At 38.5% G+C, this 14,638-nt stretch overlaps 1 protein-coding gene across 2 annotated transcripts in view; it reads left to right on the top strand.

The window, feature by feature from the left end:
* The window catches only part of TRPS1 (transcriptional repressor GATA binding 1), a 172,902-nt gene extending 158,497 nt beyond the window's left edge, over window positions 1-14,405 (top strand). For both annotated transcript variants that reach the window (XM_086465720.1, XM_086465721.1), the window contains exons 5-6: window positions 6,973-7,095; window positions 13,344-14,405. In XM_086465720.1, coding sequence (XP_086321846.1) covers window positions 6,973-7,095; window positions 13,344-14,405 — 1,185 coding nt within the window. The remainder of the gene's footprint in view (window positions 1-6,972; window positions 7,096-13,343) is intronic.
* The last annotated feature ends 233 nt before the right edge of the window (window positions 14,406-14,638 follow it).

The following is a 14,638-nucleotide window of genomic DNA, read 5'->3' as shown; positions in this document are numbered from 1 at the left end:
AGATCACATATATTTTTAATGCATAGTGTTTAAGAATCAACCACGACTAACTGCGGGAAGGAAGTCTAACCTGCAGAAGAAGTTTTGTTGTTTTGTATTTGTGCCACTGCAGATCTTGAGGGGCAAACTGTGAAATTATCTTCCATCCTTGTTTGGATTAACGAGGAGACTCACTGTGAACTATGTAATTTTCACCGATAAATGCTCAAATGAAAGAAAATTAATAAATCATTGTAAAGTGTATTAAGTATGATTATTTATGTGATCCCATAGTTGCATGTGGCTCTTAACAGATTATGAAAACGATGGTAAATTCCTGTCTGTGGAGCTCAGGCTCTGGCTGAAGGTGCATGTCCGAAGCCGGTTCCCTTCCAGCACAGTGGCAAAGGTTGGGTCAGCTGTAGCTAGGGGGCAATGAAGAGATCCAACAGCAAGTGATTAGTGGCTTCTTTGCATAGCTGTTTTCTTAATTTAGTTATTTATTTTGATCTGCCACTGTTTTACTTTGGTAGCGATCGTGACATCCTAAACTAGTATCTTAATAAAGTCTTCTTGCTAGTAAGACACAAAGAGATTGTAGTTCGCTCTCTGTTTTTTGGGCATGGTGTGATTTTTCTGAGTAGTGAATGCCGCTGTTTCTAATGTAGCTCTACAAAATACAGGGAAATGCTTCGAATGCTGGGACAAAATCTACTCATCTGCGTTTTTGCCGCTGATAAAAAATAATTGCAGTTTACATGCACATTAAAATATTTACTCTCCCTAAGGGATCGGGGGTAGGATTCTGAAAGGCTGCGCTAGCAGTAATGTTTAATTTACTGTCTGTGGTTTTTTTCTTCTCTAAACCCCACTGATTCCTCTCATTAAAAGTTTGTAATACCATGTATATCATAAAAAGATGCTGTCACAATACAGTATTAAGAATTCCACTAAACTTTTTATATGAATTAGGTGTGTAATTTAACTTTCCTCTTGGCATTTTTACTTTCTTCCTACCTTGCTTTTCCTAACCTCTTTCTTATGTGTCTTTCAAATACAGCTCTTTAATGTAATTGTTCTTGAAAATGTCTTAGATGAAGAGTTTGGATTTTGCACATTAAAATGACTTCAAGAGGCATCTGTTAACTCATAGTTAAGGTTGAAAACATCTTCTACTTTAACACTCTGCTTTACGTGTTTTGCTTTTTCTGATAACTTATGCTTTGGGGCTGAAAATTTGCTGTGCCTGGTCTATTCCTGAAAGCTGTCCAAGTTATAAAGGGAAGAAAATCCAATGACTTTCTTTTTAATTTAGATATAGTTACAGCAAAAGCAACTAAAATTTTAGAATGTGAAACTTCACAGAGACATAGTTGTGGCTGTTTTCATAGTTAAGAGAGAAAGCAGTTTTGATTAAACACGTTCAGAAAGGTCTGAGTGCCTCTGCAGCCAAAAGAAATGAAGGCCGAAATATTCTTTTCCCGTCCTAAACAGAAGAAAATAGCGCTTACTCCAACATCCAGATGCTGCCTTGCTGTCTGGGTTTTAAACTTCAATTTATCTGAGCATCACCAAAACTCAAGAGAACTAAATACCTCCTCATGTAACGATGACAATACCTGGAAGGACCTAGCAGGTGTGAAACAAAAAACTCCTAAACACTCAGGGCAGTGCAGATGCAACATACACAGATGTAACTATGAGTGAATTATACTATTTTTTCTGAACCATGTGGTAGCAGCCCAATGATTACAGGTATGAGACCAGCTGCTTACAGTTGATCCCCTCCACAGTAGGTCACCTGGCTCGTACTGAACCATGTGCGTGCAGGTTTCCTGGCACTCCGTTTTTGCACCTCCCTTGTTGCCAGAGAGCATCCAGAGCCAGCGTTTTGCCTTTGTTTCAGTGAGGCATGTATGGTTGTACTCCCTGACTTCGTTGTTGGAAATGAGTCAGGCATATGCATATTCTTGGGTAATACTTATAATTTCTCTGCATCTTGTGTTCTGGAGCCATGATTACAACGTGCTCTGTTTCTGAGAGATGGTAAAGCCAGAGATGGTAAAAAAATACACTCAGGCTCCATTGTATCATCATTTGATGAGGAAGTGAAAGTAATCAGCAAAAAGGCAAGTTTTATTGTCTCCAAAACCAAGAAGGTGATGTAAGAAAAATGCTTGGCTGATGGTTGTGGAGCCTATTTGAGTTTCTAAAAGCGTCTTCTGGCAGAAATTTTGAAAACAGGATGTATTTGGCACTAGCAGAGTGTCAGGCACCGCTGCTTAGTCTAGCTAGCTAGAAAGCCACAGTTCCTGAGCAGTGTTTTTGGCTGTGCTTTTACAACGTATATCTTGCTACATGAAGAGCCATGGAAATAATAACTGAAAGTTCAGTACATTTTAAAGTATTTTTTGTGTAACTGTGGAGTGCACTGACACTTCTATATGGCTACAAAGTTTGAAATCCTGTAAACTGTAGGGTCATCTTTTTAAAATCTAAAGTGGTTTTTATGAAAAAGAAGGGCCTGATCCTGTCAAGGTGCCTGAGTGAATGACTTGTTATGGTATTCTCTTCGTTTATTGCTTAGCAGAGAGCACTACTAATAATTTCCTTGTTTCAGTGAAATTATTAGTAACTAGTGCAAATCATTTAAGGAGTTAAAAAAAAATGAGGCATTCAAGCTTGACGATGTGTATACCAAGTTTCAGACTTGTTCAATTTGAAACGGTCAAGATATGAAACCATAAAAAATGTGAGTAAATACTCTGCATATCAAGGGTTGTTATGCAATTACATGCTTTCAGCATGGTTCTTAACTGAGGGAAAACAATAAAGAGATCTGCAAGACATGTTCAATGAATAATTAGAAACTTTCATAGCTTAGCTACATAAAAATAATAATCCACTTGTTGCTTTGCTGCTACTAAAATACTAAGATGTGTGCGTACTTTTTTTCCCCAGAGCAAAGCCACTATGACTGTAGATTTGTTAGACAGTTATCTGAAAAACTTGAAATCCCTTCTGCTCCCCACGCCCCCCCCCCCCCCCCCCCCCCCCCCCCCCCGTTTTGGCCAATCTCCAAATTATAAACAGCTGAACTGATTTAAATAAAGTTTTCAGTACCAAAAAAGAAAAGAAAAAAAAAGTTGCATCTGGGCTGACAAAAACATGTGCCAAGTTACAGCCCAGTGTGATTTGAGACAACTGTGATATTAAATGCCCAGACCTAGGAACTGGAATGGAAATAGAGACAGGCCCTTTGCTGCACTGGCCCCTTCAGGATTTGGGATTGTAATGTAGTGGTTATAACGCTCCAGATGATTAAAGCTTTGCTTAGTAGATACATATTGTAGTTATTTAGACCCTTTTGGCTTATTCTTCCAAGGATGTACAGGATATTTTCATGGATAACTCCAGTTAGTGCTAGTGTCATTGATTGCAGACTGAAACCTTTCATCTGTGGCTCAAGCCCTCCCATGACTAATTCTGTTGACTTACCTTTTTTGAGCTGATCTTACGAGATTGACTATGATAAGTATGTGTTCACATTTGAAAAAGAGCAAAAGGTTCCATAACCTATTTCTTGAAAATGTTGGCTAGGGTGGTGCTTCACAGAGCTCTTGATCATATGGCTGGGTTTGATGGAGGCTGCGGGCCATAGCTGTTGCACAGACTTTTCTGGATTGGAGCTCAATTGCGAGACTACCCAGAAAACCAGAAATATTGGCCACTATTATTGACTAGTACAAATTCTGAGTATACAAAGCAAAACAGACACATCATCACTAACAGTAGAAGTATCATCACTAATTAACATTTAGAACATAAAAAAATTTAGGTAATTTCTGTTGGCCTATAACGTTTATAAAACTTGGTATATGGGAAGTAAAGGCCTAGGTTTTTGTTCTTGGGTTTTGGGGGGTTTTTTTTTGAAAAACTGTATTGTTTAAGAGGAGAGGACTACAGGCATTGTAGGCTCTTTAAAACAGCCTCCATTTTTTCTTGCAGCTGTCATCAAAATTTCTCAGGTTTGTTTTGACAAGCAGGTCTGTTCTGTGGTTAGTGGGATCTAGGAGTCAAGAATATTTAGTCCAATTCTGTCACAGTCCTGTTTCACCCCAGGAAATCCATTCTAAAGCTCTGTGTCCCCACTATAAAAACATGTTTCATAAACAAAAAGCTCAACAAAGTAACAGCATTTAAATTTTTCCAGAGGTGGTTTAATTCTTAATTTATTAGTATATATAGTCTATGTTGGAACACTTAGATAGGGGAATAATCATTGTTGATTATTCTGTAAGGTCCTTAAATAATACAGAAATACGAAAAGATAAAGAAAGATAAGATGCAGAACAGCATGTAAGATGAATTTACACACTTTGCGTTAAATTTAGGGCAGGATGTTTAGCTGGACTGCTTCGAAATTTTGAAAAGATAAATAGTTTCTAAGTACTAAATAAGCACAGGTACAGATTTTTGATACTTATTGCAATTACTAGGTATTTTGTAGATTGTCGTCAGCTGTAGTCATTGTATTATTTCATTGCAACTAATGTCCAGTTCTAATCAGATCTTTCTTTAAAAAAAGAGAAAAAATTAGTTACTTTTGTCACTGGTTTAAAGCTACACTAGTTCCATAGCCTTCAATGATGATTTCAGTGTTATTGCACCTTCTGTCACCAATCAGGTGTGTGCAAATGCAGCGTATAAACTGGACCACTATCTCTGTATTTTAAAAGTCTTCCATGACTTCGGAGGGTATTTCCCAACTCAAGAAACACAAACAGACATGAACAGGTGGAAAGACCTACTGAGATTAAAACTCCACTTGGTTAATACACCACACCAAGAAGCCATAGGCCAACAGACAAAAAGTAGGAATGGAAAGGGAACAGCTCTGCAGTTGTAACTGAATCCTGGCCATATACAGTCATTTCCACTTGGAAACTTCTCATCCTTCAAGTGGACCAAATTGGGGTTAGTGTAGCGAAGCTTTTATTGTACTCTTAAGGAAAATATTTCAGCAGCCAGGTGAAGTTGTGCAAGCATATGTGACCACAGAAAGAACTGGGAGCTTCAATTTACTTGTAGGCAAGTGCGCCTTCCCAGAGCGAGCTGCGTCTCATGTACACCACTAGTTAGACGCTTGCTGAAGGATATCAACTACCATTTAGTTCTCCCTTTGGCCAAATTGAGAAAAAAGTAGTATATTCCTACTTCTGATTTAAGAGACAAAGTAGGGGATGATGTAAGGGGGTGAGAGAGATTATCTTGATGACAATCTCTATTTTATTGTATCACTTTAAAGTAGCACAACCTGCTGTACTAATGAAATTGTGTTCTTGGTTTAAAAGGGCAATTGTTAGCCTGACTTTGTGCTCACTAGAAACATTTCCCCAATCTTGTTAAATTATTGCGCTCATTTCAGATTTTTATGGCTGTGCAGCTTACCAGCTCTCGTTTCTTTACGTTTCATTCATTTTCCTTGTATTGATGATTAATGGAGGATGTCGAACGTTAGAGTGAGCAGGCATCAGCAAATGCAAGATCATAATTAGTTTAGCTGACGAGGGGCTCTGATAGCACTTGCATCTGGATGGAAAAATTACCCTATAGGGAACTGGCTGCTCACCAGGTCTTTTTAGTGATACATTGTGAAACACCCGATGAATCAAATGCCCTTTCAATGCCAAGAAAGTGTTCCAGTCTTGAAGCCAAAATTATGTCTGCAGAAAGCTTTCCATTTGAAATGTATCGGAGTACAATTATAACCATTGTATTTTTTTGGCATGAACACCAGTCTTCTACAGTATGGACTAAAGTTAAATAAATTACTTAAATTTTATGAAACCCTGAAATTTTTACTTATAGTGTTAGTAATTCTTAATTTATAATAAAATTAGTTTTTGCCAGGCTGTTTTTCCCTGTGCTCACTCATTCTTATCTTAGATGCTGAAGGTTTCTTATTGATTTTTTTTCCTTTGGAAAAAGGGAACGGAGTTGAAATTCAGATTTTCTTTTCAACAAAAGAATTCCATTTCCTGCTTATTAGTATTTGTGCCCACAAACACAGCCTGGCTTTTGTTTAAATGAGAATTTTAATGAAATCATTACTCTGTAGAAAGAATTTAACAAGCAATACTCATAAACTTGTCTACTTTTAAATATTCCTGGATCATTATGAAAGCTGATGAATGCACAGCTCAGTTTGGTTAAAAATCAATTTGTATTTTGAAAAGTTGTACTGTGCCTTTCTTTGCCTGACTAAAATAAAATAAATAAATCTAGCCATCGATGAGACAGTGTTTTCTGGGGTTTCAGGTGAAGTTCAAGAGAAGTCTCATTAAGAATACTGTACTTTTGTTTGGCAGAGGTTACTCCTTGTTCATAGTAGGCTGTGGGAAATATCTGGTAGCTTAAACTGATTTCAGAAGTAGGTGGGAAAGAATGGAACTGAATATCGTGTATTCAATTAATGAAGTATAATCTCTGTTAAAGGAATTAGTATGACGCAGATACAAACTGTAATTAATTGAAATGGTGGTGTTTCAGAATTCTTGTTACTGATCGCACTTCAAAATCAAGCAAAGTAAAAAGAAATAATGTGTTGTGAAATGTAGTGAACAAACCAGGAGAAGTTTACAGAATGTTCTCTATCAGCTTCCAGAGGGTTTTTTTCAGAATTTGCTGTTTAGAAACCATCATTAAATGCACAAAACCTGAAGTTCAAAAAGTTAAAGCTGTTATTCTGAAAAGGCTTTGGTGTTTCACACACCTCATCCATCACTCTAGGGTTAATTATAATGAAAATCAGTGGTGCCTATTAAGCACAATTGAACCTGACCTCATTATGGGCAGTGTGGTTTTATACTGTCATTGTTGCCAGTCTAGAGACAAAACTCCTGTGTTGATTTGTCCTAACTTCGCAGCTCATGTGACTCACCTCTGACCTGTTTTTTTTTCTGTGTGTTTTTTTTTTCTTCCCTATTTCAGAGACGTAGAGGCTCGGGTGTTTTTTGTGCCAATTGCCTGACCACAAAGACCTCTCTCTGGCGAAAGAATGCAAATGGTGGATATGTATGCAATGCGTGTGGCCTCTACCAGAAGCTTCACTCGGTAGGAAGAACTTACTGGTTTGTTCAGAAAAAAAGGGGTTATACAGCTAAGCTGGGCAGCTGTGGTCTTGTCTGGTTGTGTGATTAGTGCCACTCCCTGGCCTGCAGTTAATTTCCTAACAGGGTTTTGCAGTATGGTCACTTTGGGATCCAGTGTGATTCATTATGAAACAGGCTGGGATGCTGTGGGTAGACGTGTTTGAGATCACCAGTGATGCATTTAATTATTTTGATACAAAATAAGGGGAAAATTATTCTTTTCTGAGAATTCCGTTTAAAGGCATACAATATGTTGTGATGAAAGCTTTCTAAATTCACTAGCCCTCATGTTCATAATTAAAAAAAAAAAAAAAAAAAAGATTCTTAAAGTTAGACGTCTCATCTGTATCAAAAAAATCCCTTTTTGAGGGGCTGTGGTTTCTGTTTTCTTTCACTGCTCTTCCCCCCTTTATTCTTGACAGTGTGTTTCCTGGAGATGTGTGGTGGTGGGTTTTTTGTTCTTTTTTCTACAGTTCTTGTAGTTTGCTGGAGGATTCTGAAATAACAAGGAAGCTACTCACTTGATGGCACTCATTACTTGGTGAGGGGAATATTCACCATCCCTCAGGATCAGGCAGAAATAATCATGGACTGTCTATATTGCTTTTCATCTTATTGACACTTGACTTGATCATGAAAGATGTTGAATGCTCTGGTCCAGGTCCAGGAAAGCCATGCTTAAGTGTTTCCTTGGATCATAGAACCATAGAATCATAGAACAGTTTCAGTTGGAAGAGACCTTCAAGATCACTGAGTCCAACCTTTGTCCTAGCTCTACCAACACCACTAAACCATGTCCCTAAGTACAACATCTACCCGTCTTTTAAACACCTCCAGGGATGGTGACTCCACCACTTCCCTGGGCAGCCTGTTCCAATGCCTGACAACCCTTTCAGTAAAGAAATTCTTCCTGATATCCAGCCTGAACCTCCCCTGGTGCAGCTTAAGGCCATTTCCCCTTGTTCTGTCGTTTGTTACTAGGGAGAACAGACCGATCCCCGCCTCGCTACAACTTCAATCAGGTAGTTGTAGAGAGCGATAAGGTCTCCCCTCAGCCTTCTCTTCTCCAGGCTAAACAGCCCCAGATCCCTCAGCCATTCCTCATACGAGACATGCTCCAAATCCTTCACTAGCTTGGTAGCCCACCTCTGTACCCTCTCCAGCACCTCGATATCCTTGCAGTGAGGGGCCCAACACTGCACACAGGATTCGAGGCGCGGCCTCACCAGTGCCGAGTACAGGGGCACGATCACCTCCCTGCTCCTGCTGGCCACCCTGTTTCTGATACAGGCCAGGATGCTGTTGGCCTTCTTGGCCACCTGGGCACACTGCTGGCTCATGTTCAGCAGGATGTCAGTCAACACTCCCAGGTCCCTCTCTGCCTGGCAGCTCTCCAGCCACTCATCCCCAAGCCTGTAGTGCTGCTGGGGGTTGTTGTCAGTGCCAAAATGCTCAGAATCTTTCAGGTTAAGACCCACTGTCATGCCTGCTGTCTTTAATAAAAGCACGTGGGAGAGACAGGTGACCAAGATTTGACTCTAATTAGTTAATTTTTACAACATTCCTGTGAAGTTAAAAAGTGTTACTATTTTTCAGAAGTAGAAGCTGAGGCACCCTTTGAGGGTTTGCCAAGGCAACATAACAATTCAGGCTTAGAGCCCAAATCAGAAATCTATGTTATGGCTGAAAGTGCATATTTTTTAAAACTTTTTTCATAAATTCCATTTCAGAAGAAAAAAAAAAAAGCTGCATAAGAAAGTATATTTAAAATGCATTAAGACTCCCAAAGGCCTGTACCTATTTCTTTTTAAATTTGAGTCATAAGCTTCTAAATCAGTTAGTAGTTTCTGTGAATGTTACCCTTGGTCTTGTGTACAGGCCATATAACAACTATCCTGTTTACTCAAGAACCTCTGTAGCTGGCCCACTTAATAAAAAAGAAGAATATTGCAGTTTTTGAAAGGAGCAAGACCATCATCAGTCTGAAAGGTTACCTCTGTTTGCCGTGTACTGTGATTCTGAGGTCAGTAAATCTTTTTAAGCTCCAGAACAACCCAGCCAGTTAGATAGCATCCGAGCGGGAGAAGATGGACTAATGCATGATCTCTGGCCTGCAGCTTGGCCGAGTCTTGCCAAAAGTATCAACTTCCTGGAGATCTCTCAAAGTTTCACATATAATATCTAATTTAAGGAATTTGGTCAGTGATGAGCATCCACAAAGATTTTTAAGGAGGACAGTTTGGCTTTTTAACAATAATTTGACATTGGAGTCCAGTTCTTTATGTAACTTCCATTCACAGCCCCCATTTTCCTGGGTTTTTTTTAATATAATTTTCTAAAGTATAGTGTTGGACTGTGATTGTTAGCATGACTTATTGAAGAGATAAAAGCTACAGGAATCAGTTTTGAATTCAAACACGTAGCTCAGATAATTCTTACAAACCAGTAGGAGCAAACTAGTGTGCTTCCAAAAATAATAATTAGCAATACAATGTCAAACTTTATTTTATGCATATAGGAAGGAAGAAGTTGACAGTATCTTTTAGCTCCACTGTTCAAGCATGGCAATAAGCTGTCATTCAGTGAACATTTGACATTAATATCTTCAATTGAACTTTGACCAAACGCACGCAAAGAATTTAATTAAGCCTCCACTCTGCTGTGGTACGATAGCAACTCCATTGTAAGTTGGAGTCTGAACTAATCGAACAAATCTCTCCTTTGGGACACTCCCATGCAAAGGGGCACTCTTTAGACTGACACCAGAAACGTGAAAGTTTCTTTTATCTGTTTGCCTGTCTGTCTCTTCATGAAAAATTACAGTAAATATTTGTCATGTATGGTTTTGAATTAAGGAGTCTAGGGTGATTCAGTTATTAGGTAAATGTCTGAAACTATAAAAATTGAAGGGAATAGAACTGTTCCCTTCTGTGAGGCACGCTGTTAAACTATATTATGCTACACAACAGAGTAAAGTTCATCTATAGTAGGTTTACACGTTTCATAGCTCCCTTTTGATTGGATTATCACTATCTAGAAATACTGTCCTCATTATATATTATATACTCAAGAATGAGTATAATATACTTATATACTCAAGAATGAGTATAATATACTTATCTCTAAGGTCCATTTTTTCACTTGTATTTAATAATAAGAAAAATCTATGGTCTGTCAGATACTACTAGGTGGTAGTGACTGACAGATGCTAGCATGGTAGTAATTTCTGCTTTAAGTCACATTTCCATTTCTGTGATACCCTTGAATATTTTTTCAATATGTTTTCAAAAATGTTCAGTATATCTAGAAGTCATTTACATTAAACTTGCCAGGTTTTCCACATTTCTCTCCTCTAATGCAGGAGGAGTTACACATTCTATGTTAAGAAATGTGTAATAATATTCCAACAGTCAATTATTAAAATAGTTTTAGTGAGAAAAATGCAGTTCACTGCAAACATACAAACAGTGTTCACATTTGCTGACAGAGGAGGGTATATCCATTTTCTTCTCGAAATCATGAATTTGACCAATATTATTGTGGTGCTGTTCCTCATTTATTTAACAGCTCTAACTTGGTCATGGAAAACTAGATTTTATTCCATAGTGATTCCTTGGCCACACTCTCGGACTGCTTCAGTGAGGAGTTACAGCATATTATTCTAGGATTAGATTACACATACGTGATCTTCTAGTGGAGAGATCACTCCAATTTCCCATGATATCTAGGAATTCTAATCACAATAATTTAATGAACTATTTGTTGAATTTTGTGATTTGTTTTTTCCAAGTTACTCATGTATTTGGGGTAGGAAGATTGCCAATTGATAGAGACATGGCAAAAATTCTTTGTGATCATACTCAATGTTATGTTTAACATATAATTAAGGATCTGACATAGGGCATTTTAAAAGTAAAGTTCTGGTAATGTTTCCACTGTTTTCTAAATTTAATGCCCCACTGAACATCAAGAAGAGAGCTTAAACTTTTCTATCATCTGCCGTATTTGCAAGCAAATACAGAATATTTCTATCTGCACCTTAGCACTATGAATAAGGAAAATATGAGTAGCTTTACTCCAATGAATAGTCTGTTTTAATCAGCTAAAGACTAGTCAGATGAGTACAGTCATTTGAATACTGAAGAATTTTTAAGTTGGGTCTACACCCTAATAACCAACTCCTCATAGCCTGTAGCTTCAAAGACCCAGAGCTGCAAACAAGTGTGTGAGGGTCCCTAGTCACAGGTATGAAGATGTTTCTTTTAACTACTTCCACAGTCAGACTTCATACCTCTAGCATCAGCAGTAAGACTGAAAGTATTTCCAAATTATTGAGAGGTTATCTGGAAGCCATATGAAAATGGTCTGTCGTATATAAATAAAAGTTTAATAAGAGCAGCATCAACAATATTGTAAACTGTCACACAGCATATCACTATGACACTTAACAATTGCCATAAAAACATGAGGAAATTACACTGAGCGTGTAATAAAGAGTATATGCTTATGCATATTAAATGGCTATTGATTCTGCAAACTATAAACTTGATTTGCATAGAATTTAAATAGAAAAATACTCTAATGTTATCTAACATGATTTTGCATCAACTTTGATCTGTTTGAGGAGGCTGGTTCCAGTGTTGTTCTTCTGATAAGTTTAAGTTTTCCTCATTAAAAATCTAAATCAAAGTGTATATTTCTTGTGATTCAGATTTTAGTAGAAAGTAAAATCTTAACAAGTAGCTGCACTACCTAAAATGTAGTTAACCATTAAGAGTAAGCCAACCTCAGGGAAATAAATAGGTGAAAGAGGAGGGGAAGATGGCAAGTCAAGAGAGAAACTACATCTCTACAAATACTATAGTGAGTGCTCTTCCAGCTCTGGATATGTTTATATTAATTCAAAGTTATGAATATATATAAATTATGTTACATTCAAGGTACAAATTGTTTTGGATATTGACTATATGCCAAAATTTAATCTGCACTTGAAAACAATGTTAAAATTTCCAAATAAACATGTAAGTGTAATACTGTGTGGGGCACTTTTCTGGCCTCCAACCAAAATGGGATTATGTGTGCATTTGGATGAGACAAATGGCAACTGCCAGCACACAAAACTGAATGACTTTTAGGTAGTTTTTGTTGTTTTAACATCTGCCCAGTAGAGCAACACATACCGACATTACAGCACCATCTTTCATTCACATACCGTTGCCTTCCTCTTGAGGGGCCTTTCAAAGACACCTGGCTCCTGTCCTTTCTTGTACTGTTTTTTGTACTTCACACAAAAATATTTTCAGTTCTCATCTAAATAGGCCACCTACCCTGAGCTGGTGTGGGGAAGTAGCAAATGGAAACAGAAGTCCTCACTTGGTTCTTGCCTCTGCCTCTTCCACGATGCTTTTTTCTTTACAGACCCTTTTTTCCCACCTTCGGGGGACGCCTTCCCTCCCTCATGACTTAGTAGCACAATGTCAGTAACATTCAGAAAGAAGTACAGTAGGGATGAAGGAGAGGGAGTTGGTACCAAAGTCCCAGGTGGACCTTTTGGTGCATAGGAGAAGTTTTCCTGGGCTTTTATCTTCATTTTTCTTAGTCCCTTTCCAGCCACCATCATGCCACTCACCACCACAGTGGACCTGCAGCTTTTTTGCTAGGTGACAGCAATGGTGGTCAACAAGCCTTGTGTTTACTTGCATTTTCTATCCGTGTCAAATAGGAGCAGGTATGAAGGTAAGTGTTACTCAGTTCTTGTCATGGAGTGATCTGTGATGTGTGATCAAGCCCTGCCCAATACCAGCTCTGGTAACATGGTGCATAGAATAACACTAGTGCATAGGGCCGTGCATCTCCCACCTCATCCCCAGCTCTCAGCACCCACTCTCAGCACATCTCCTCCAGAATTTTTCAGGAGTAAAGGGTAATAAATGCTTTGACAGCTTGCCTACTTCATGCCTTTTAAAGTAAATAGGTATAGTATGTCTAAGGCAATTGACTTAATTTGATAAAACAAATTAATTCATGGTTTACTTTTAGCATGAGGGACCAGGAACCAGCGTTTGTGTTGAAATTTGGTCATTCCCATAAAACTCTTGTAATATAGTTCTTCATGAAAGAAAAGATAAATTTGCATGAGTATGGTCTCGCAGATTTGTTTAATGTGTCTTTCTCTTTTCCTTTTGTTCATTGTGTGTGTGCTCCATGCAGACTCCCAGGCCTTTAAACATCATTAAGCAGAACAATGGTGAGCAGATCATTAGAAGAAGAACAAGAAAGCGCCTTAACCCGGAGGCACTTCAGGCTGAGCAGCTAAACAAACAGCAGAGGGGTAGCAGTGAGGAACAAGTCAATGGAAGCCCCTTAGAGAGGAGGTCAGAGGATCATTTACCTGAAGGTCATCAGAGAGAAATTCAGCTTCCCAGCCTCAGTAAATATGAGGCCCCAGGTTCATTGACTAAAAGCCATTCTGCTCAGCAGCCAATATTGGTCAGCCAAACTCTGGATATTCACAAAAGGATGCAACCTTTGCACATTCAGATAAAAAGTCCTCAGGAAAGTACTGGAGACCCAGGAAACAGTTCATCGATATCAGAAGGGAAAGGAAGCTCAGAGAGAGGCAGCCCAATAGAAAAATACATGAGACCTGCAAAACACCCAAACTATTCACCACCTGGAAGCCCTATTGAAAAATACCAGTACCCACTTTTTGGACTTCCGTTTGTACACAATGACTTTCAGAGTGAAGCTGACTGGCTGCGATTCTGGAGTAAATATAAGCTGTCTGTTCCTGGGAATCCACACTACTTGAGTCATGTGCCTGGCCTACCAAATCCTTGCCAAAACTATGTGCCTTATCCCACCTTTAATCTGCCTCCTCATTTTTCAGCTGTCGGATCAGACAATGACATTCCTCTAGATTTGGCGATCAAGCATTCCAGACCTGGGCCAACTGCAAATGGTGCCTCCAAGGAAAAGAGTAAGGCACCAGCAAATGTAAAAAATGAAGGTCCCTTGAATGTAGTAAAAACAGAGAAAGTTGATAGAAGTACTCAAGATGAACTTTCTACCAAGTGTGTGCACTGTGGCATTGTCTTTCTGGATGAAGTGATGTATGCTTTGCATATGAGTTGCCATGGTGACAGTGGACCTTTCCAGTGCAGCATATGCCAGCATCTTTGCACGGACAAGTATGACTTCACAACTCACATCCAGAGGGGCCTACACAGGAACAATGCACAAGCTGAAAAGAATGGAAAACCTAAAGAGTAAACCTTAGCACTTAGCACAATTAAACAGAAATAGGTTTCCTTGATGGGAATTCAATAGCTTGTAATGTCTTGTGAAGACCTATAAAGCACTTCATATAGAGAGCATGCCTTATCCAATATTAAATCCCTTGTTCTTTTCTTTTTTTTCCCTTTTTCTTTATTTTTTTCCTTTTTTCCTTTTTTTTTTTTTTTTCCTTTTAAATGAGTGGGTTACCAAGAAAAAAAAGAACAGTT

This window comes from Leptosomus discolor, chromosome 5 (genome assembly GCF_034619465.1).
Source record: "Leptosomus discolor isolate bLepDis1 chromosome 5, bLepDis1.hap2, whole genome shotgun sequence".
NCBI classification, from domain to species: domain Eukaryota; kingdom Metazoa; phylum Chordata; class Aves; order Leptosomiformes; family Leptosomidae; genus Leptosomus; species Leptosomus discolor.
This window is presented reverse-complemented; position numbering and strand designations above follow the sequence as displayed.